This window comes from Coregonus clupeaformis, chromosome 16 (assembly GCF_020615455.1).
Source record: "Coregonus clupeaformis isolate EN_2021a chromosome 16, ASM2061545v1, whole genome shotgun sequence".
NCBI lineage: Eukaryota > Metazoa > Chordata > Actinopteri > Salmoniformes > Salmonidae > Coregonus > Coregonus clupeaformis.
Genome location: NC_059207.1, coordinates 35,795,215 through 35,816,380, shown reverse-complemented (window position 1 = coordinate 35,816,380; position 21,166 = coordinate 35,795,215). Strand labels below are relative to the sequence as shown.

Sequence of the window (21,166 nt, the reverse complement as noted above, 5' to 3'; positions counted from 1 at the left end):
AAGTAAAAAATAAAATAAAAAGTAACACAATAAAATAACAATAACAAGGCTGTATACAGGTGGTACCGGTACTGAGTCAATGTGCGGGGGTACAGGTTAGTCGAGGTAATTTGTACATGTAGGTAGGAGTAAAGTGATAATAAACAGTGAGTAGCAGCAGTGTAAAAACAAATGTAAATAGTCCGGGTGGCCATTTTCATATGCACATTTTCGTGGAACAGTTTCATTTAATTTATAATAGTCTTTGTATCGCAAAATCATTGTCTGTGGTTAATCTACATTCTATCTAAATCTAAATGAAAATTATACAAATCTAAAAGTAACTCTTATTGCCATTGCCAACTATGTAATAGTAACCTACATAAAGCCAACACATAAAAACATTGCAGCCTGCAGGTAGGAAATATCAGGATAAAAATAAATATCCTATAAATTACATTGGCTACGCATGGCCTGTCTGCAACTACCTTGAAACATTGTATCAACTGGGTTGCCCCAAAACTTGAGCAAGCAAACTTGAAATGTATTAAATATTATGGGCCCTCAGAGTTTCCCATGCCAGTGAGCTCCGGACAGACACAGGTGTAGGCTATTTGTGCAAGGGATAAGAAGTAATTAGGTATTTTATGACGTTTCCACTGGATCAGAGCATTACATTTTTCGCTTTCATGCCGAGTGGTTATCAAAAGTGAGAGAGCTGGAAATACTGTTAAAATACTTTGAGGAACTATTGTCATTCTCAATTGACTTCATTTACTTGCTGTTTGAGGTGAAAAAAAAATTACTTTGAGAAGCTCCACTGCTCATTAGTGGTGGTGAATTAAGACAATTAGAAATACTATCAGACATCCCCAAATGGGCACATTTATAGGCTTACATTTGCACGCAAGCCAGGTAGACTAGTCCTACTTCTATATGTGTAATCAGGTGCACGTCCTTACTCAACATTGACAGGAGCGTTTCAAACAAAAGATGATGAATAAATTGACAAATATCGTAAATGTAATGAAATAAATAAAAACTCACAAGTGTAGCATAGGTTGTGAGTTCTGCAAAACACATGTTCACTCCGACAATGAGAATAAATTACCATAACCAAACAAACATTGCAGATTAGAAAAGATGGGAATTAATGGTAAATGTAGGTTACTACTGGTGATGTAAACAATGAATACCCACGAAATGGCGGGAGAGAGTGCATTCTGGAGAGACACGTGCCTTGTGCATCTGAGCCACAATCCCCATATTCTTGGACCATGGCATCCCTGTGGCCTCCTCAATGGATTAGTCCATTGAGACAGGCGCAAATCACACAGGTGTCTCGTGTGCATTGCGGCCCGTCATTCAGGGCAGGTGGGGCAGAGCCCTGAATGATGGGTCGCCACTGCACACAAGACACCTGTGTGATTTGCGCCTGTCTCAGTGGACTAATCCATTGAGAAGGCTGCAATGTTGTTGCCTGTTTTGCATGTTATTTTGGCATTAATACGTGTCACATGTCAGTTTGCAAACATAAAAAAGAATTATCATTGAATTAATAGAGCCGCATACAAACATGGTCTCTTTTTTGCTTTCTTGAGTAAGGCAGCTCCAAAATGCAAGTGTTTCAGCCTAGCTCAGTGCTTTCTGTGGTGGTGGGGCAGCCAGCAGAAAATACAGAGCATAGGGGTTAGTAATGTTCTCTAGTTGTGCCGCGATTGGCTCAGTGTTCTGTCACTCATGGGGACACTACGTCACAGCAAATTCTATGGGGAGAGCTCGACAATTCAAGCCCCTTGGGTGCTGCCATAGATTTACATTAGAAGTGCCCATCCAAGAAGGCTCAAGGTCATTGGCCACAAATAAAATGACGTCAAATCATGTTATATCTACCGTAGCTTTGATTGGACTGATCATGTCAACATCATACTTTCAAAATCTTAGCTAGCAAGCTAGACAAGCAGTCATCATCATGAATCTAGTCGACAATCTACTGGCAAATCCTTTTCAATCCTTGTCATATGAAGAGAAGTTATAGATAAAACGTATCGGTGCTCATCGGCCATTGGACATAAGCATTACACAACAAGTTGGAAATCGCAAATTCAACAATGAGTGGTTTGGAAGGAATCAGTGGCTAACTGCAAGCGTTGCAAAGCAATCACTAGCCTGCTATTCAGTTGCGTGGGTGTGTGGTCCAAGTCTGGGTTTAAGGGTCTCTTTTCCAAGCTTAAAAGGATAAACATTCACATACAACACCATGGGCCAGAAAATGTTGAATACATTGGCCATGCTGTCAATCCAGCATGACTTCTGCCGCGTTCAAAACATCTGAGAACTCGGAATTAAACGAGCTCCTACTGGGAAAATACTTTTGAACGGTCATCCAAGTTGGAATTCCAAGTCGGGAACTCAGGCCTCTTTCTAGAGCTCCGACCTGAAGATCACTGATGTCATGATTCAACCTTGTTTTTTTCAGAGTTCACAGTTGTCTTGAAAGCACCATAAATCCAGAGAATGCCAGACTTAGATGACAAAGTTTGATGACAAAATTTGCCCACAAAAAGGGCCGCCGCGCCACCTTCCTGTTCAAGTGAGCACAGAACAAAAATGTATTGTATGCTGCTGCATAATGATGTAATATGCCAGGGAGATATTTATACTGTAGCTAAGAAAGTACTACTAAGTGTATGTTGTGTAGTAAGCTGTTAGTAGCCCATGTGCCTCACCCTAATAACTTGGTCCCTTTCCCCCTCTTAACTTAGCCTACTTTTCTGACTTTGTGGTGCACATAGCCTGTTTTAGAGAAATGTAATCATCGAATATTGTAAGAGCTTTCATTGTCTGCTTATATGCCCCCTTTATTTATCCTACGGTTCTGACTTGGTGTACAGGGGGAATACTGTAATAACGGCCCATGTTCTGAATTCTGTCTCTGTACATTTCAAAAGTGCTGAACAAATAGTTATGTTGACTACGTCCTTCCTAGCTCACTCGTTGTCTTAATTGAAATTGTAATTGTCAGTCGAAACCACATTTGTTTAAGCAAGTCAGCCATATCAGCTATGTTTTTTTAAAAGGCAGTAAATGAGACTGAATGAACTGTTGCACTGCCAGACAAGGCTCCACTGATAGCCAGGTGTAGCTGTGTTAAGGATTCACTCCATAGTGCTGAAAAGAAAGCTCTGCTGTTGGGACAGCTTTATGAAGGCCCTAACAGTTTGTGGGCACCGTTTGATACCGTTATAGTGCAATATCCCCCTTTCCCTTTCCATATAAATTTATTGTTTAGTGTTGTGTTGTGTTGTGTAGTGGCTTTGTTGGCATGCATCCCAAAAAATGTTTTGGAGTTTGCCCCACCAAGATTTACATGCTAAAATCGCCACTACTCGTGTCATGAAAATAATGTATCTATTTACGACTGCTCCACAAAAAGAATGTCATGTTTTCAATACAGACCCCTTTTGTCATACAGTAGACTATTCCATATAAGGCACCAAGACCTTATGGAAGTTGCACAGTATACCCTTAACCTTGTAATAAATCAAATCTAGTGATACATAACTTGACATTTCTGCCATCCATTGTGACATTGAGGGAGGATAACCAACCTTCCAATTAATGGCAATGCATTTCTTAGCCGCTATAAATGCCTGGTTACACAGTTTCTTCTGATAACAGTCTCCAGTATCAACGTTTCCAAGCAAACAAAAATAGGGAGAAGGGAGAGTCTGTAGACATGCTGAGATAAAATAATATATTCTTTACCAGAATTCAGCCAGTCTTCACAAGATCATAACATATGCAAATATGTCCCCTTTTGCGTTTTACACTTCCATCAGAGGAATTACATTATGAGTGTATGATATTCCGTTTCATTGGTATATAGGATGTTCTATGGATGGTCTTAAACTGCAGTAATTTGTCTGAGATTATATGAATATGACAGGGCATTCAAACATATCTGTATCCATTCATCATCATCAATATTGAAACTGCAAAACAGCCTACCCGACCACTCTGAGGTGTCCGCCTGGTCCTAAAGCAAATGTTCCTATTTTTCGTATCACAGTGCAATGGTAAAACTGGGGGGGACAAAAATTCAATTTTAGAATGTGTGGGGGGGTCAAAAATTCAATTTTAGAATGTGTGGGGGGGTCATGTCCCTCGCTGCTGACTGTGAACCTTCTTATCACGACCATCGTAAACATGCGCAGAAACAGCGCGAATCTGACGTTTGAGGAAGTTACGTGGCAGCTGCTAGCAACAAGCTAACTTCAAAACAACATGTTGTGGAGCACACAGCAGGTCAGTAGGCATTGGTTAGTTGTTTGCTCATCATGGTGAAATTATATCATAGACTACTCTAGTGTAAATGGATATGTCTGAGATTTAATTTACTACGGAGCTCAGTTTGATAGCCTTGGTCAGCTGATGACGTTGTTGTTATTCTTTCTGCTAGCTAGTTAGCTTTGCATTCCACACATTCTCTGTCTTTTGTTGTACAGAAATGGTTCCATCAAATCTTGGGGAAGAAATGTCTACTGAAGTAACGTTGCCACTTGAGTGGGAGGACGATGAACGGATGAATTTCCTATTCTCCGACTTCAAAGAAAACCGAGATGTCAACACAACAGATTGGGACAGTAAAATTGATTTCTGGACGTCACTCATTCTTAAAATCTGCAGAAGTCGCAGAACCGTCTGTATTAATTTGCAAGAGCTGAACAAGATTTTTCAGAGAAAAGGAATTGTACCTTTGGGTTTGGGTACTGTCATTCAGTGCATGGCCAGGTATAATATAATATCAATGCAATGCATCTGCTAAAGTGTGAGAAAAACAGCCTACCTAAATGTGCCCTAGTCCCACTATCCTTACCTTACTGTACTTGTCTGTATTCCTGGCAGGTGCGGCAAGATACAAAGGGAGTCAGAGTTTGCAGCAAATGTAGACTGTGGGTGGGTGTCTTGGGGTGTTGGCCTGTTACTGGTGAAGCCTTTAAAATGGACCTTTTCAACTCTTCTGGGTAGCAGTGGGGTTTCTTTGGAGGAGTCGTTTGTTGTCATTGAACTGGTAAAGGTGTGTATAATAAATTAATTCAAAACATGACCAAGGGGCTTGCAGGTTTATCCATTTAACACTAACCTTTTATTTTCTGTATGTTTCCTCCAGGAAAAGGCAGCAGAATTGCTTGGTGTCTACTGGAGCTCCCCAGTGGCCAACTGCTCTCTCCTGTCCTTCCAGGAGCTCCGGACACTGTCTTCCCATGTCTGTGTTGACGAGAGTACCCTGTGTATGGCTCTGCTACAGCTGCAAAGGGAGAAGCAGGTGACAGTATCACTGCATGAAGGCGAGAAGGTGAGTATATGAGAATCCTTCATTGAAGTTAGCATATTATTAGGCTACATTGTAGGCTACAGTAACTCATACCATTATCCATGAGCTTTCACACACATTGTTATGAGGATAATGTCACTGTGTCAATGTGTTGCTTTGAGCCAATGTTTTGTTTGTGTTTTCACAGATTGTTAAGTTTTCTCAGCCAGGACAGGACCGTGTGTCTTCAGTCAGTGATGTGGACCTAGGCATCTACCAGCTACAGCGCAGTGAGAGACTGCTTGAAGTGCGGGTGGAGGCATTGGGTCTAGAGGCAGAGAAGTGCGTCCCTGACACATCATTTAGTGTTGTCTCGTGCAGTGTCTTCAGTCTTAATTGCTTTTTTTTGTGTGTTTTTTGCTTGTGCTGTATTATCTTTTTGTAGGTGCAAAGAAGAAGCTAGGGTGTTGCTGCGGGAAGGGAAGAAATCTCAGGTAGATTTACAATCCTTTGATCCTGTGTTGACTTTTTGTCTTTCACCAAAACTCAAATGCTGTCTGGGAAACCTCAATACATTTTTCTCCCCCAGGCCCTGAGGTGTTTGAGAAGCCGAAAGAGAGTCGAGAGGAAAGCAGACCGCTTATATACCCAGCTGGAGAATGTGAAGGGAATCTTGGACAGGATAGCAAACTCACAGACAGACAAACTGGTGAGTATGCACTTGATACATTGACATTCAAAAATCTAGCCAAAACAGAGCAAGCGCTAAATTTAGCCTAAATGTGCAATGTGGGTAATTTGTGGGTGATGTTATTACTCTTCTGAGTTCTACATGCAGTAACTAAGGTCTTCTTTTCTCTTTGTATGACTCTTTCTGCATGTCTCTATAGGTGATACAGGCATATCAGGCTGGAGTGTCAGCCCTGCGACTCTCTCTGAAGGATGGGACTGTAGAAGGAGCTGAGAGCCTTGTCGATCAAATCCAAGAGGTCAGACTCTTCTTAACTGAGACTGCATTTAGGTGCTGTTATTGACAGTGGTGTAAAGTACTTAAGTAAAAATGCTTTAAAGTACTACTTAAGTTGTTTTTTGGGGTATCTGTACTTTACTATTTATATTTTTACAACTTTTACTTCACTACATTCCTAAAGAAAATAATGTTTTTTTTACTCTATACATTTTGCCTGGTCATCCCTACTGCCTCTAATCTGACGGACTCACTAAACACACATACATTTACATTTACGTCATTTAGCAGACGCTCTTATCCAGAGCGACTTACAAATTGGTGCATTCACCCTATAGCCAGTGGGTTAACCACTTTACAATAACATTTATTTATTTTTTTTATTTTTTTTTGGGGGGGGGGTAGAAGGATTACTTTATCCTATCCCAGGTATTCCTTAAAGAGGTGGGGTTTCAAATGTCTCTGGAAGGTGGTGAGTGACTCCGCTGTCCTGGCGTCGTGAGGGAGCTTGTTCCACCATTGGGGTGCCAGAGCAGCGAACAGTTTTGACTGGGCTGAGCGGGAACTATGCTTCCGCAGAGGAAGGGGAGCCAGCAGGCCAGAGGTGGATGAACGCAATGCCCTCGTTTGGGTGTAGGGACTGATCAGAGCCTGAAGGTACGGAGGTGCCGTTCCCCTCACTGCTCCATAGGCAAGCACCATGGTCTTGTAACGGATGCGAGCTTCAACTGGAAGCCAGTGGAGTGTGCGGAGGAGGGGGGTGACGTGAGAGAACTTGGGAAGGTTGAACACCAGACGGGCTGCGGCATTCTGGATGAGTTGTAGGGGTTTAATGGCACAGGCAGGGAGCCCAGCCAACAGCGAGTTGCAGTAATCCAGACGGGAGATGACAAGTGCCTGGATTAGGACCTGTGCCGCTTCCTGTGTAAGGCAGGGTCGTACTCTCCGAATGTTGTAGAGCATGAACCTGCAGGATCGGGTCACCGCCTTGATGTTGGCGGAGAACGACAGGGTGTTGTCCAGGGTCACGCCAAGGCTCTTCGCACTCTGGGAGGAGGACACAACGGAGTTGTCAACCGTGATGGCGAGATCATGGAACGGTCAGTCCTTCCCCGGGAGGAAGAGCAGCTCCGTCTTGCCAGGGTTCAGCTTGAGGTGGTGATCCGTCATCCATACTGATATGTCGGCCAGACATGCAGAGATGCGATTCGCCACCTGGTTATCAGAAGGGGGAAAGGAGAAGATTAGTTGTGTATCGTCAGCGTAGCAATGATAGGAGAGGCCATGTGAGGATATGACAGAGCCAAGTGACTTGGTGTATAGGGAGAAAAGGAGAGGGCCTAGAACTGAGCCCTGGGGGACACCAGTGGTGAGAGCACGTGGTGCGGAGACAGCTTCTCGCCACGCCACTTGGTAGGAGCGACCGGTCAGGTAGGACGCAATCCAGGAGTGAGCCGCGCCGGAGATGCCCAGCTCGGAGAGGGTGGAGAGGGTGGAGAGGAGGATCTGATGGTTCACAGTATCAAAGGCAGCAGACGGGTCTAGAAGGACAAGAGCAGAGGAGAGAGAGTTAGCTTTAGCAGTGCGGAGAGCCTCCGTGACACAGAGAAGAGCAGTCTCAGTTGACGAAGTCATCCACAGAGAGGGAGGAGGGGGGGGATGATTCAGCAGTGAGGAGAATGTGGCAAAGAGCTTCCTAGGGTTAGAGGCAGACATGCTTCATTGGTATTATGTCTTGAGTGTTTGAGTGTGCCCCTGGCTATCTGTAAAAAATAAAAAATAAAGAATGGTGCCGTCTGGATTGCTTAATAAAATGTATTTGAAATGATTTATAGTTTTAATTTTTATACTTAAATATATTTAAAACCAAATACTTTTAGACTTTTACTCAAGTAGTATTTTACTGGGTTACTTTCACTTTTACCTGAGTCATTTTCTTTTAAGGTATCTTTACTCTTACTCAAGTTTGACAATTTGGTACTTTTTCCACCACTAATTATTGAGCTGTTGCATGTCCACATCAATCTAAATGTATTTTCTCGCTGTTTGGTATTACAGTTGTGTGACACTCAGGATGCAGTGAACCAAACTTTGGCTGGTGGAGCGCTCAACTCAAGTATGTCCTATCCCATATAATACAGCTACTTGGTTGTAGTGCCTAACTTAGACAATTTCATAATTACATTTCCAATATCCAGAGGGTCTGAGAAATTATCAATGATCCTATTGATATTTGTTTAGCGGATGCAGACACAGACGAGCTGGAGGATGAGCTGAGATCTTTATTGGAGAACTCTACTCTGGATGGCCCTTCCACGCTTCCTGAAGTACCATCACACCCTCTATCACCTGTCAGGGAATCTGGTTCCCTTTGTGATGATCTGCTGAGTGCTTTGCCCTTAGTCCCTCAAAGCCACTTCAATATCACAGATGAGGAACTGGACAAAGAGCTGAGTCGCCTAACCCTTGCAGATACATGTATGCCTCTATCTTGTTCCTTTATCTTTTAAATACTACCACAAAAGAGGCTACTGAAGTAACCTTTGTTTACGCATCACTCCCATAGGTCTTCAACTAAAAGATCATACCTCGCCAGTGAAGAGGGCTGAGCCTGCACAGTGACAACACTAATAAAAGAAGTCAACTGCAATATTACCCTGACCCTCAGAGTTTTTGGGCACGGTGATCAAAAATAATTGTGATATGTATTTTGTAACATGCTTATTGATGTCTGTGATCACGATGATACACTTTTTAAATGTACTTCTAAGTGGCCTTTGTGAAGTTTATGTATCACTCACTCTAATAAAGATATCGGTAACAATCATGATGCCAAATTATAAAGCCACTATTTCAGATTGACTGTAATGGGGTTGGGTTGTATAACAATACCATTATCAGTTATATGCCAAATACAGTGCATTTGGAAAGTATTCAGACCCCTAGACTTTTTCCACATTTTGTTACGTTAGCCTTATTCTAAAATTAATAACATATTTTTTTCTCATCATCTACACACAATACCCCATAATGACAAAGCGAAAACAGGTTTTTAGAAATGTTTGCAAATGTATTAAAAATAAAAAACATAAATAACTTATTTACATAAGTATTCAGACCCTTTGCTTTGAGACTTGAAATTGAGCTCAGCTGCGTCCTGTTTCCATTGGTCAACCTTGAGCTGTTTCTACAACTTGATTGGAGTCCACCTGTGGTAAAATCAATTGATTGGACATGATTTAGAAATGCACACACGTGTCTATATAAGGTCCCACAGTTGACAGTGCATGTCAGAGCAAAAACCAAGCCATGAGGTCGAAGGAATTGTCTGTAGAGCTCCGAGACAGGATTGTGGCGAGGCACAGATCTCGGGAAGGGTACCAAAAAATTTATGCAGCATTGAAGATCCCCAAGAACACAGTGGCCTCCATCATTCTTAAATGGAAGAAGTTTGGAACCACCAAGACTCTTCCTAGAGCTGGCTGCCCGGCCAAGCTGAGCAATCGGGGGAGAAGGGCCTTGGTCAGGGAGGTGACCAAGAACCCGATGTTCACTCTGACAGAGGTCTAGAGTTCCTCTGTGGCGATGGGAGAACCTTCCAGAAAGACAACCATCTCTGCAGCACTCAACCAATCAGTGTAATGGAACGTGTTGCCTTGTGTGGTATGTTTTGGGGTTTTGACTCATGTACAGTGGGGGAAAAAATTATTTAGTCAGCCACCAATTGTGCAAGTTCTCCCACTTAAAAAGATGAGCGAGGCCTGTAATTTTCATCATAGGTACACGTCAACTATGACAGACAAATTGAGGAAAAAAATCCAGAAAATCACATTGTAGGATTTTTTATGAATTTATTTGCAAATTATGGTGGAAAATAAGTATTTGGTCACCTACAAACAAGCAAGATTTCTGTCTCTCACAGACCTGTAACTTCTTCTTTAAGAGGCTCCTCTGTCCTCCACTCGTTACCTGTATTAATGGCACCTGTTTGAACTTGTTATCAGTATAAAAGACACCTGTCCACAACCTCAAACAGTCACACTCCAAACTCCACTATGGCCAAGACCAAAGAGCTGTCAAAGGACACCAGAAACAAAATTGTAGACCTGCACCAGGCTGGGAAGACTGAATCTGCAATAGGTAAGCAGCTTGGTTTGAAGAAATCAACTGTGGGAGCAATTATTAGGAAATGGAAGACATACAAGACCACTGATAATCTCCCTCGATCTGGGGCTCCACGCAAGATCTCACCCCGTGGGGTCAAAATGATCACAAGAACGGTGAGCAAAAATCCCAGAACCACACGGGGGGACCTAGTGAATGACCTGCAGAGAGCTGGGACCAAAGTAACAAAGCCTACCATCAGTAACACACTACGCCGCCAGGGACTCAAATCCTGCAGTGCCAGACGTGTCCCCATGCTTAAGCCAGTCCAGGCCCGTCTGAAGTTTGCTAGAGTGCATTTGGATGATCCAGAAGAGGATTGGGAGAATGTCAGATGAAACCAATATAGACATTTTTGGTAAAAACTCAACTCGTCGTGTTTGGAGGACAAAGAATGCTGAGTTGCATTCAAAGAACACCATACCTACTGTGAAGCATGGGGGTGGAAACATCATGCTTTGGGGCTGTTTTTCTGCAAAGGGACCAGGACGACTGATCCGTGTAAAGGAAAGAATGAATGGGGCCATGTATCGTGAGACTTTGAGTGAAAACCTCCTTCCATCAGCAAGGGCATTGAAGATGAAACGTGGCTGGGTCTTTCAGCATGACAATGATCCCAAACACACCGCCCAGGCAACGAAGGGGTGGCTTCGTAAGAATTATTTCAAGGTCCTGGAGTGGCCTAGCCAGTCTCCAGATCTCAACCCCATAGAAAATCTTTGGAGGGAGTTGAAAGTCTGTGTTGCCCAGCGACAGCCCCAAAACATCACTGCTCTAGAGGAGATATGCATGGAGGAATGGGCCAAAATACCAGCAACAGTGTGTGAAAACCTTGTGAAGACTTACAGAAAACGTTTGACCTGTGTCATTGCCAACAAAGGGTATATAACAAAGTATTGAGAAACTTTTGTTATTGACCAAATACTTATTTTCCACCATAATTTGCAAATAAATTCATTAAAAACCCTACAATGTGATTTTCTGGATTTTTCTTTCTCATTTTGTCTGTCATATTTGACGTGTACCTATGATGAAAATTACAGGCCTCTCATCTTTTTAAGTGGGAGAACTTGCACAATTGGTGGTTGACTAAATACTTTTTTTCCCCACTGTAGGTGTCATAACTAGCCATAAAATAATGCAATATGACACAACAGGTCTAAATAGATGTGTCATGACAGTGTTCATACCAAGTAAAGTGTTACCCAGTTTTCTTTCTGTTTCCTTGTTGTCAGTGAAGTTGCAAATGTTTCTTCATTTGTGGCAACTTGGAGTTAGTTGCCTGCCACAGTTTCCTTGCAGATCTGGGAAAGCTATCAGAATACTCAATAGCTTCTTGAGACATTGGAATGTTGCGCAAGGAAATAATTTGCTCAATTACCCAAATCTGCAGGGGCACAAAGCAGATTTGCTTTAAGAAGGACACTGTGTGACTACTTAGAACAGGGATGGACAACTTTGTTGGGGGTGGGGGCCACAAAAAAAATCTAAACTCATGATGAGGGGCAGCAAGAGAAACTGTTCATGCACAACTAAATTTCAAAATTGCACCTTGTGTATTCTACCTCGTAACAGTAAATTGAGACCCCCCCCCCCAAAAAAAAAGGATCAGAGGGCCTTCAAAGGGTGGGCCAGAACTGGCTACACCAGTGAACGACGCCAGGGAGTGCTAAGTATGGGAGATCGCCAAGGATGAAAAACAATCGCCTGCACCTTTACTAGCGACGTCACTCACATCTGCCTGACCTGCGCACTGAATAGCTAGCTATTCCTCCCACTAGTATTAGTAACAATACTCAGCAGCAAACGTGCTAATGTAAATGTTATGCAACGAAGTCGTTCGAAACGCAAGGGTAAGTACAATTCAAGTTTGGTTTTAGATGGACCGTGGGCATAGCATACTCGCCTAGTACAGGGCAGGGGCTAACGGTAGCCTAGCCAATACCCCGGCTATCGTAGTTGGCTAGCTAGTTAGCCAGTGATCTGTTTGTTTCGCTAGCCAGAAACCAAACATTCGCCCGGTTAATCAGCTTGCTAGCTAACAGGTCTATTGTTTACCCAATAAACTAGGAAACGCTACCTAGCCAGCTAAAGTATTCTCTTAGTTAACTAAACCAGCTAGCTAACTAGTTGAAATCGGACCAGCATCATTACATTATGCAATTCAGTACCGTTACTACGTGGCAGTGCTAGTGTGACCAAATTTCACCATTGGTTTTTGACGCGTTAGTATCGATGTCATTAGTAATAATTACCACTTAGTTTGTATCTAACGTGTTTTATTTTATTTTGTCAAGACCATGAGCAGATGGAGAAATAATGGTGAGGCTCTGAAGCCAACACCCCCGGTATCCAGTTTCCCCTTTGAATGATTTTCATCCAGTGAACTAGGACAGTCCACGTCATGGGAAGGTAGGCTCGACCGACTGAGTAGAGCTACATTTGGCAACATATTTTGCTCTACCCTTTAATTATAATGCTGTGGCCGTCAGTCATGCAATGCCGCTATTATATAGACAGTGTATTTAACCATACATACTGAGGTCTCACTTGTCCATACAGGATCAGCTTCTCGTGCCTCCCAGCCTCGTGGCACTTCAGCCTGTCACCCCTGGTTCTTCCCCGTCTCCTGCTACCTTCATTCAGGCAGCTGCTCTTATTTAGTCTGCTGGTGGGATTGCTCGGACTGCTTTACCTGTTGCTGGTAACAGGAAAGGGCCAGGACAGCTGGATCAGAAAGGACAACTACTTCCACAGGCGAGTCACTAGTAGTGGCACATTAGAAGATGTCATTACGTATTCCTGTAAAGACAAGGAAGAAAATGTTTGGCTGAATTTGGCATACAATTGTCATCTTTTCATTCACCTCTGATCACCAGACACTTGGCGAGAGTCACAGATGTGGAGGCCACCGACACCAGCAATCCCAACCTGAACTACGGTTTGGTGGTAGACTGCGGTAGCAGTGGCTCCAGGGTGTTTGTGTACTGTTGGCCCCAGCACAATGGTAATCCCCATGATCTGCTTGACATACGACAGATGAGAGACCAGCACAGGAAACCAGTGGTCATGAAGATCAAACCAGGTGAGACATACCTGGTTGCATACCTGGCTTCTAGTTTAAAGCACTCATCCATTCCCCCAAGAAAGACTGAGCCATGGTCTTATTACTTTGTGATGTTATTTTTTGTAGGCATCTCAGAGCTAGCAAAAACACCAGAGAAGGCCAGTGATTACATCCACCCCCTGCTGAGCTTTGCTGCCCAGCACATCCCCAAACACAAGCACCAGGAGACCCCTCTGTACATCCTGTGCACAGCTGGAATGAGGGTGCTGCCTGACAGGTACACCCCAACTGAGAGTATTTCTCATCTTGAGATGGAAGCTTGCAAGTGTTGTTTTTATTTTATTTTATTACCGCTGTGACCTCCATGCTAAAATTGGCTTGTATACTCCTTTTCAGTCAACAGGAAGCACTTCTGGAGGATCTACGGACCGATATCCCTGTCCATTTCAACTTCCTCTTTTCTGATTCCCATGTGGAGGTCATTTCTGGCAAGCAGGAAGGTGAGCTAACCTGTTTAGAGTAGCAGGCAAGCTAAACACTGGCCATTCTGATGGAGGATGTCACCATCTGTGTTGAAAATGTGTAACACAACAGTAAAAATACTGGAATATATGAATAGTCCTTTCTTGTTTTTGGACAGGTGTGTATGCATGGATTGGAATCAACTTTGTCCTTGGAAGGTTTAATCACGTGGCTAGTGGTAAGTATTTAAATAAATGTACTTAAGAGATCTGCATATCTTCACATTGAATACTTTAATTCCCTCATTCCCTTATTTTACTTACCTCTGACACTTCTCTTTATTTGTCTCCCTTTCCATTCCCTTCTTCAATGGGACCCTTGGATCCTTCCCCTATCCTTCCTATAGAGAGAGATGCAGTAGTAGAGGTGCAGGTACCTGGAGGTGACCAGCAGGAGGCGCTGGTGAGGAAAAGGACAGCTGGTGTTCTGGACATGGGGGGCGTCTCCACTCAGATAGCGTATGAAGTGCCCAAAACTGTAAGCTTTGCTTCTCCACAACAGGTTATTATCAACAACAATTTCCCTTTTTTGTGCTCTTTTTTTAAATTTGTCACTCACACATTTTCTCTCCCCCCCCCCCCACCACCACCATTCTCATTCCCTGGTTAAACCTGTAAACATCATGTTTGTCCTCTGGAGATGAAGTCCTCTCCATTCAGGGTGGACTATTGGAGGTCTGCTCTAAAGATAAGCCTGCTGCATTGCTTCATAGCAGAATGTGTTAGTTCAAACTTTAATTAAAAGGTAGACTCAGCGATATAACTTAGATGCAGACTGTAAACCGCATAGTGGGTCAATTTCCGCAACAGCTAAGAGCGTTGATGTGCAAGAATCAACTTCTTCGCTGTTTTGGTCCCCTGGCTACCATGCTGTAACAGCGTGAAGCGAACCCATGTGCAGATACTGTGTCTGTAGCTAGGTTTCCATCCAATTGGCAACAGATTTTCATGCGGATATTCTAAAATATGCATTTTCCCACCAGATTCCATCAACTTGACTTGTTGTGGATAAAAGGCTGTGCGTGATGTCGTAGTGCACATAAAAATACAATTTGCGGTTAAATAAATACTCATTAAATGGGTTTCCATCGCATTTAACTCTACTAATTGTTTTCTCACAAAAAAATGTTGCGTTATATAGCGAGTGCGCCCACAACAGCTCGCAGATACAGTGTGGGTATAGCCTACATGAGATTATTATGAACAAAATAGATGATCATGTCACCTGAATAAGATCCTCGATATTTATTGGAAAGGAGTATCAAGCTCATCACCTTGCACCTTCACCACCCTGTGAAGTTAAACTTATTTCATCTGTAGCCTAACAAACTGCATGCTTCCCCGACGAGTCGTAGTAGGAGGACCACACATGTCATCGCGTGACTTTACTTTACTTCAATATGATGGTTATTATGTCAATATTTGTGTGCAGGTGTTTCCACCGGCATTTCTTGCATAATTTTACCGACACAAAAAGATCCCACCTTTTTTTCTAGGGTATTTTGTTTTGTCGACATTTGCAAAGTTTCCATCAGGCATGTTATGACTTTTTTTTATCCAACATGTACTTTACTTGCATAAAAAGGTTGGATGGAAACCTGGTTACTGTGTGAGAGAAGTCTTGCATCTCGCTCATCTCAATATCTACGGTGCTGCTCGTGGCAACGTCATTTCGCTGAGTCTACTTTTAAGATCACAGATAATGCATGAGACATCATGCAAAATATCCATGACCAGATAGATATTCATTCATAATATGTTAATCTAAAGCAGTCCAAGTCCATCAGATTTTCAGTCCTGCTCAATTATTTTTGCCAGTTCACAAAAATGTCTGGTTTTTAATTTACTCTGACAATTTGCATGCTCTCTTACTCTACTCATTGTTTGTGCTCTCCACTGAACATAATTCACCTGCAGCTTTTTCTAAATTAACTTGATATAACTGTCATCTTGATCGAAGTTTCTTTAAGTAAATGGTTGTTATACATGTAGCCTTTCTATTATCAATGAATATGTTGGATATTAGTGTAGACATAGTCCTAGATAATAAAGAGTATCATTTCCTGGCTGATATTATTTTTTTTATAGGAGGAAGTGGCCAAGAACTTACTTGCAGAGTTCAACCTGGGTTGCGATGCCCACCGGACAGAGCATGTCTACCGGGTGTATGTGTCCACCTTCCTGGGCTTTGGAGGCAATGCTGCTCGACAAAGATACGAGGAGAGCATTGTCAGGAACACTCTCACTAAAAACAAGTAAGAACCTTCAACACAAATGCTATGATAGCTAATGATGATACTGATAGTTTACTAGTTTGACATTGCTCAGTGCTGTCTTTGCTTGTCATTATGGAGAGCTCATTTGAGTTGGTTTGTCCAGGCTCCTGGGTCAGCATGTAGGTGAAACAGCAGAGTCCCCCCTCCTGGACCCGTGTCTACCCACAGACCTGCAGGACGAGGTGGGGCCAGCCACACAGAAATTCCACCTGCGTGGCACAGGGGACTTTGATCACTGCAGACAGCTGCTTCAGCCCTTCCTCAACCGCAACAACGAGACTCACGCCTCCCTCAATGGCATCTACCAGCCTCCCATCGACTACCCCAACAGCCAGTTCTATGGGTTCTCTGAGTTCTACTACTGCACAGAGGATGTGTTGCGCATGGGCGGTGATTTTAACTCCTCAAAGTATTCAATTGCTGCCAAGGTGAGCCATTACCACAGCAAAGCAGCACTTCTTCAATGGGGGAAAAAAGTATTTAGTCAGCCACCAATTGTGCAAGTTCTCCCACTTAAAAAGATGAGAGAGGCCTGTAATTTTCATCATAGGTACACGTCAACTATGACAGACAAATTGAGAAAAAAAATCCAGAAATCACATTGTAGGATTTTTTATGAATTTATTTGCAAATTATGGTGGAAAATAAGTATTTGGTCAATAACAAAAGTTTCTCAATACTTTGTTATATACCCTTTGTTGGCAATGACACAGGTCAAACGTTTTCTGTAAGTCTTCACAAGGTTTTCACACACTGTTGCTGGTATTTTGGCCCATTCCTCCATGCAGATCTCCTCTAGAGCAGTGATGTTTTGGGGCTGTCACTGGGCAACACGGACTTTCAACTCCCTCCAAAGATTTTCTATGGGGTTGAGATCTGGAGACTGGCTAGGCCACTCCAGGACCTTGAAATGCTTCTTACGAAGCCACTCCTTCGTTGCCCGGGCGGTGTGTTTGGGATCATTGTCATGCTGAAAGACCCAGCCACGTTTCATCTTCAATGCCCCTGCTGATGGAAGGAGGTTTTCACTCAAAATCTCACGATACATGGCCCCATTCATTCTTTCCTTTACACGGATCAGTCGATCTGGTCCCTTTGCAGAAAAACAGCCCCAAAGCATGATGTTTCCACCCCCATGCTTCACAGTAGGTATGGTGTTCTTTGGATGCAACTCAGCATTCTTTGTCCTCCAAACACGACGAGTTGAGTTTTTACCAAAAAAGTTATATTTTGGTTTCATCTGACCATATGACATTCTCCCATCCTCTTCTGGATCATCCAAATGCACTCTAGCAAACTTCAGACGGGCCTGGACATGTACTGGCTTAAGCAGGGGGACACGTCTGGCACTGCAGGATTTGAGTCCCTGGCGGCGTAGTGTGTTACTGATGGTAGGCTTTGTTACTTTGGTCCCAGCTCTCTGCAGGTCATTCACTAGGTCCCCCGTGTGGTTCTGGGATTTTTGCTCACCGTTCTTGTGATCATTTTGACCCCACAGGGTGAGATCTTGCGTGGAGCCCCAGATCGAGGGAGATTATCAGTGGTCTTGTATGTCTTCCATTTCCTAATAATTGCTCCCACAGTTGATTTCTTCAAACCAAGCTGCTTACCTATTGCAGATTCAGTCTTCCCAGCCTGGTGCAGGTCTACAATTTTGTTTCTGGTGTCCTTTGACAGCTCTTTGGTCTTGGCCATAGTGGAGTGTGACTGTTTGAGGTTGTGGACAGGTGTCTTTTATACTGATAACAAGTTCAAACAGGTGCCATTAATACAGGTAACGAGTGGAGGACAGAGGAGCCTCTTAAAGAAGAAGTTACAGGTCTGTGAGAGCCAGAAATCTTGCTTGTTTGTAGGTGACCAAATACTTATTTTCCACCATAATTTGCAAATACATTTATTAAAAATCCTACAATGTGATTTTCTGGATTTTTTTTCTCAATTTGTCTGTCATAGTTGACGTGTACCTATGATGAAAATTACAGGCCTCTCTCATCTTTTTAAGTGGGAGAACTTGCACAATTGGTGGCTGACTAAATACTTTTTTCCCCCACTGTAGATGGCACTCCTAACTGCATGGAAATGCATGTATTTCACCATAGCTTAGGCTAACTGCAGTAAGATGGTGGCTGTGTTTACCAATCTTCTTTGTGCTTCATCTCCAGGGTTACTGTGCCACCCAGTGGAGATCTCTGAAAGAGCGATTTGACTCGGGCTTGTATGCATCTCACGCTGATGTTCACAGGCTCAAGTAAGTCCCACCACCAGCTCTGGCTATTTAGGAAGACTTGAGTCCAGTAATAGGAAAGCGTTTTCAATGAGAATTCATGTTAACATTTATGTCTTGTGCAGGTACCAGTGTTTTAAATCAGCCTGGATGTATGAGGTATTCCACTCAGGCTTCTCCTTCCCTATAGACTACAAAAACTTGAGGACTGCCCTCTTAGTCTATGATAAAGAGGTGCAATGGACTCTTGGAGCCATCCTTTACAGAACCCGCTTTCTGCCTTTAAGGTAAGAGAACACTTGCTGTGTCACACTTCATCATGCTTGAACATTGTGATAGCCAATATATTTTAGCTGATTAGGTTATGGAGAAAAATGAAAAATAGTCAAATGTCCTTCACTCACACTACTTTACTTTCCTCTCCAAGGGATATTCAGCAGGAGAGCCTGAAAGGAGTCCACGCCCACTGGCGTCACAGCTTCTCCTTTGTCAACAACCACTACTTGTTTCTGGCCTGCTTCCTGGTTGTCCTCCTGTCCATCCTGCTCTACTTGCTGCGACTCCGACGTATCCACAGCTGTACCACGCAGCGCTGCACCCCCTCTACTGTTGAGTGGCTAGAGGAGGGTCTGGGATCCCCCTCACTCCCTATCACCCTCTAGACTTCAACTTTCACTCCAAAACCAGTCTTGCCCTCTTCCTTTCCCCATTTGCCTGCACTTTTTATGTTAAGGCCTTAATTTGTTAGCTGGTAATGACAAAAAACACTCAAACTGAATTGGATTTTTAATGAGTCCAATGAACAGAGACATCAAAAACAGCACTGGGAGGGACTCTGGTGTGGGAGATCTTGCATGTTGAGTTTGCATACTTGAGTTAGCCATGAGATTGTCTTTTTTTTTTTTTTTTTTATGATGTCAAAATATCTGCCTTTTTTATGTTGCTGGAAATGTGAACGAGGTACTAAGAGTGTAACTATCCTTTCCTGAGGTTTGTGAGCTCCCATCCATACTTTGTCCAGTCACGCAGGCTTGTTAAAGCTTCCTGTAAGGGTCGAATAGCAGCTGCCTCATAACTTTCCCAAATTAGTCAATCTAAAACAGCACATTTTAAGAAAGTCCCTAAATTGATGTACACTGCTAAAAAAAATAAAGGGAACACTAAAATAACACATCCTAGATCTGAATGAATGAAATAATCTTATTAAATACTTTTTTCTTTACATAGTTGAATGTGCTGACAACAAAATCACACAAAAATGATCAATGGAAATCAAATTTATCAACCCATGGAGGTCTGGATTTGGAGTCACCCTCAAAATTAAAGTGGAATCCACACTACAGGCAGATCCAACTTTGTAATGTCCTTAAAACAAGTCAAAATTAGGCTCAGTAGTGTGTGTGTGTGTGGCCTCCACGTGCCTGTATGACCTCCCTACAACGCCTGGGCTGCTCCTGATGAGGTGGCGGATGGTCTCCTGAGGGGTCTCCTCCCAGACCTGGACTAAAGCATCCGCCAACTCCTGGACAGTCTGTGGTGCAACGTGGCGTTGGTGGATGGAGCGAGACATGATGTCCCAGATGTGCTCAATTGGATTCAGGTCTGGGGAACGGGCGGGCCAGTCCATAGCTTGCAGGAACTGCTGACACACTCCAGCCACATGAGGTCTAGCATTGTCTTGCATTAGGAGGAACCCAGGGCCAACCGCACCAGCATATGGTCTCACAAGGGGTCTGAGGATCTCATCTCGGTACCTAATGGCAGTCAGGCTACCTCTGGCGAGCACATGGAGGGCTGTGCGGCCCCCCAAAGAAATGCCACCCCACACCATGACTGACCCACCACCAAACCGGTCATGCTGGAGGATGTTGCAGGCAGCAGAACGTTCTCCAAGGCGTCTCCAGACTGTCACGTGCTCAGTGTGAACCTGCTTTCATCTGTGAAGAGCACAGGGCGCCAGTGGCGAATTTGCCAATCTTGGTGTTCTCTGGCAAATGCCAAACGTCCTGCACAGTGTTGGGCTGTAAGCACAACCCCCACCTGTGGACGTCGGGCCCTCATACCACCCTCATGGAGTCTGTTTCTGACCGTTTGAGCAGACACATGCACATTTGTGGCCTGCTGGAGGTCATTTTGCAGGGCTCTGGCAGTGCTCCTCCTGCTCCTCCTTGCACAAAGGCGGAGGTAGCAGTCCTGCTGCTGGGTTGTTGCCCTCCTACGGCCTTCTCCACGTCTCCTGATGTACTGGCCTGTCTCCTGGTAGCGCCTCCATGCTCTGGACACTACGCTGACAGACACAGCAAACCTTCTTGCCACAGCTCGCATTGATGTGCCATCCTGGATGATCTGCACTACCTGAGCCACTTGTGTGGGTTGTAGACTCCGTCTCATGCTACCACTAGAGTGAAAGCACCGCCAGCATTCAAAAGTGACCAAAACATCAGCCAGGAAGCATAGGAACTGAGAAGTGGTCTGTGGTCACCACCTGCAAAACCAGTCCTTTATTGGGGGTGTCTTGCTAATTGCCTATGATTTCCACCTGTTGTCTATTCCATTTGCACAACAGCATGTGAAATTTATTGTCAATCAGTGTTGCTTCCTAAGTGGACAGTTTGATTTCACAGAAGTGTGATTGACTTGGAGTTACATTG

At 43.6% G+C, this 21,166-nt stretch overlaps 2 protein-coding genes across 4 annotated transcripts; both read left to right on the top strand.

Annotated features, from left to right (window-relative positions):
* The first annotated feature begins 4,180 nt into the window (after positions 1–4,180).
* LOC121584165 (charged multivesicular body protein 7) lies at positions 4,181–9,196 on the top strand. Its single transcript, XM_041900003.1, has 11 exons — positions 4,181–4,287; positions 4,488–4,773; positions 4,888–5,059; positions 5,153–5,338; positions 5,505–5,638; positions 5,742–5,790; positions 5,886–6,005; positions 6,187–6,285; positions 8,322–8,379; positions 8,505–8,741; positions 8,830–9,196. The coding sequence occupies exons 2-11, from the start codon at positions 4,490–4,492 to the stop codon at positions 8,883–8,885; spliced, it is 1,395 nt and encodes a 464-aa protein (XP_041755937.1). The 5' UTR covers positions 4,181–4,287; positions 4,488–4,489; the 3' UTR covers positions 8,886–9,196.
* Positions 9,197–12,132: 2,936 nt separating this feature from the next.
* LOC121584817 (ectonucleoside triphosphate diphosphohydrolase 4) lies at positions 12,133–19,684 on the top strand. Of its 3 annotated transcripts, XM_041900956.2 has the most exons (14): positions 12,133–12,280; positions 12,725–12,839; positions 12,990–13,184; positions 13,307–13,512; positions 13,621–13,771; positions 13,891–13,994; positions 14,135–14,194; positions 14,363–14,493; positions 14,656–14,736; positions 16,104–16,270; positions 16,395–16,719; positions 18,454–18,539; positions 18,641–18,802; positions 18,943–19,684. In XM_041900956.2, exons 2-14 carry the CDS (start codon positions 12,832–12,834, stop codon positions 19,175–19,177), a joined length of 1,911 nt encoding a protein of 636 aa, XP_041756890.1. In that variant the 5' UTR covers positions 12,133–12,280; positions 12,725–12,831; the 3' UTR covers positions 19,178–19,684. The 3 variants fall into 3 exon arrangements, with proteins under 3 accessions (XP_041756890.1, XP_041756892.1, XP_041756891.1); XM_041900958.2 differs by lacking the exon at positions 14,656–14,736; XM_041900957.2 differs by lacking the exon at positions 14,656–14,736 and having other exon boundaries at positions 14,363–14,517.
* Positions 19,685–21,166: the final 1,482 nt, after the last annotated feature.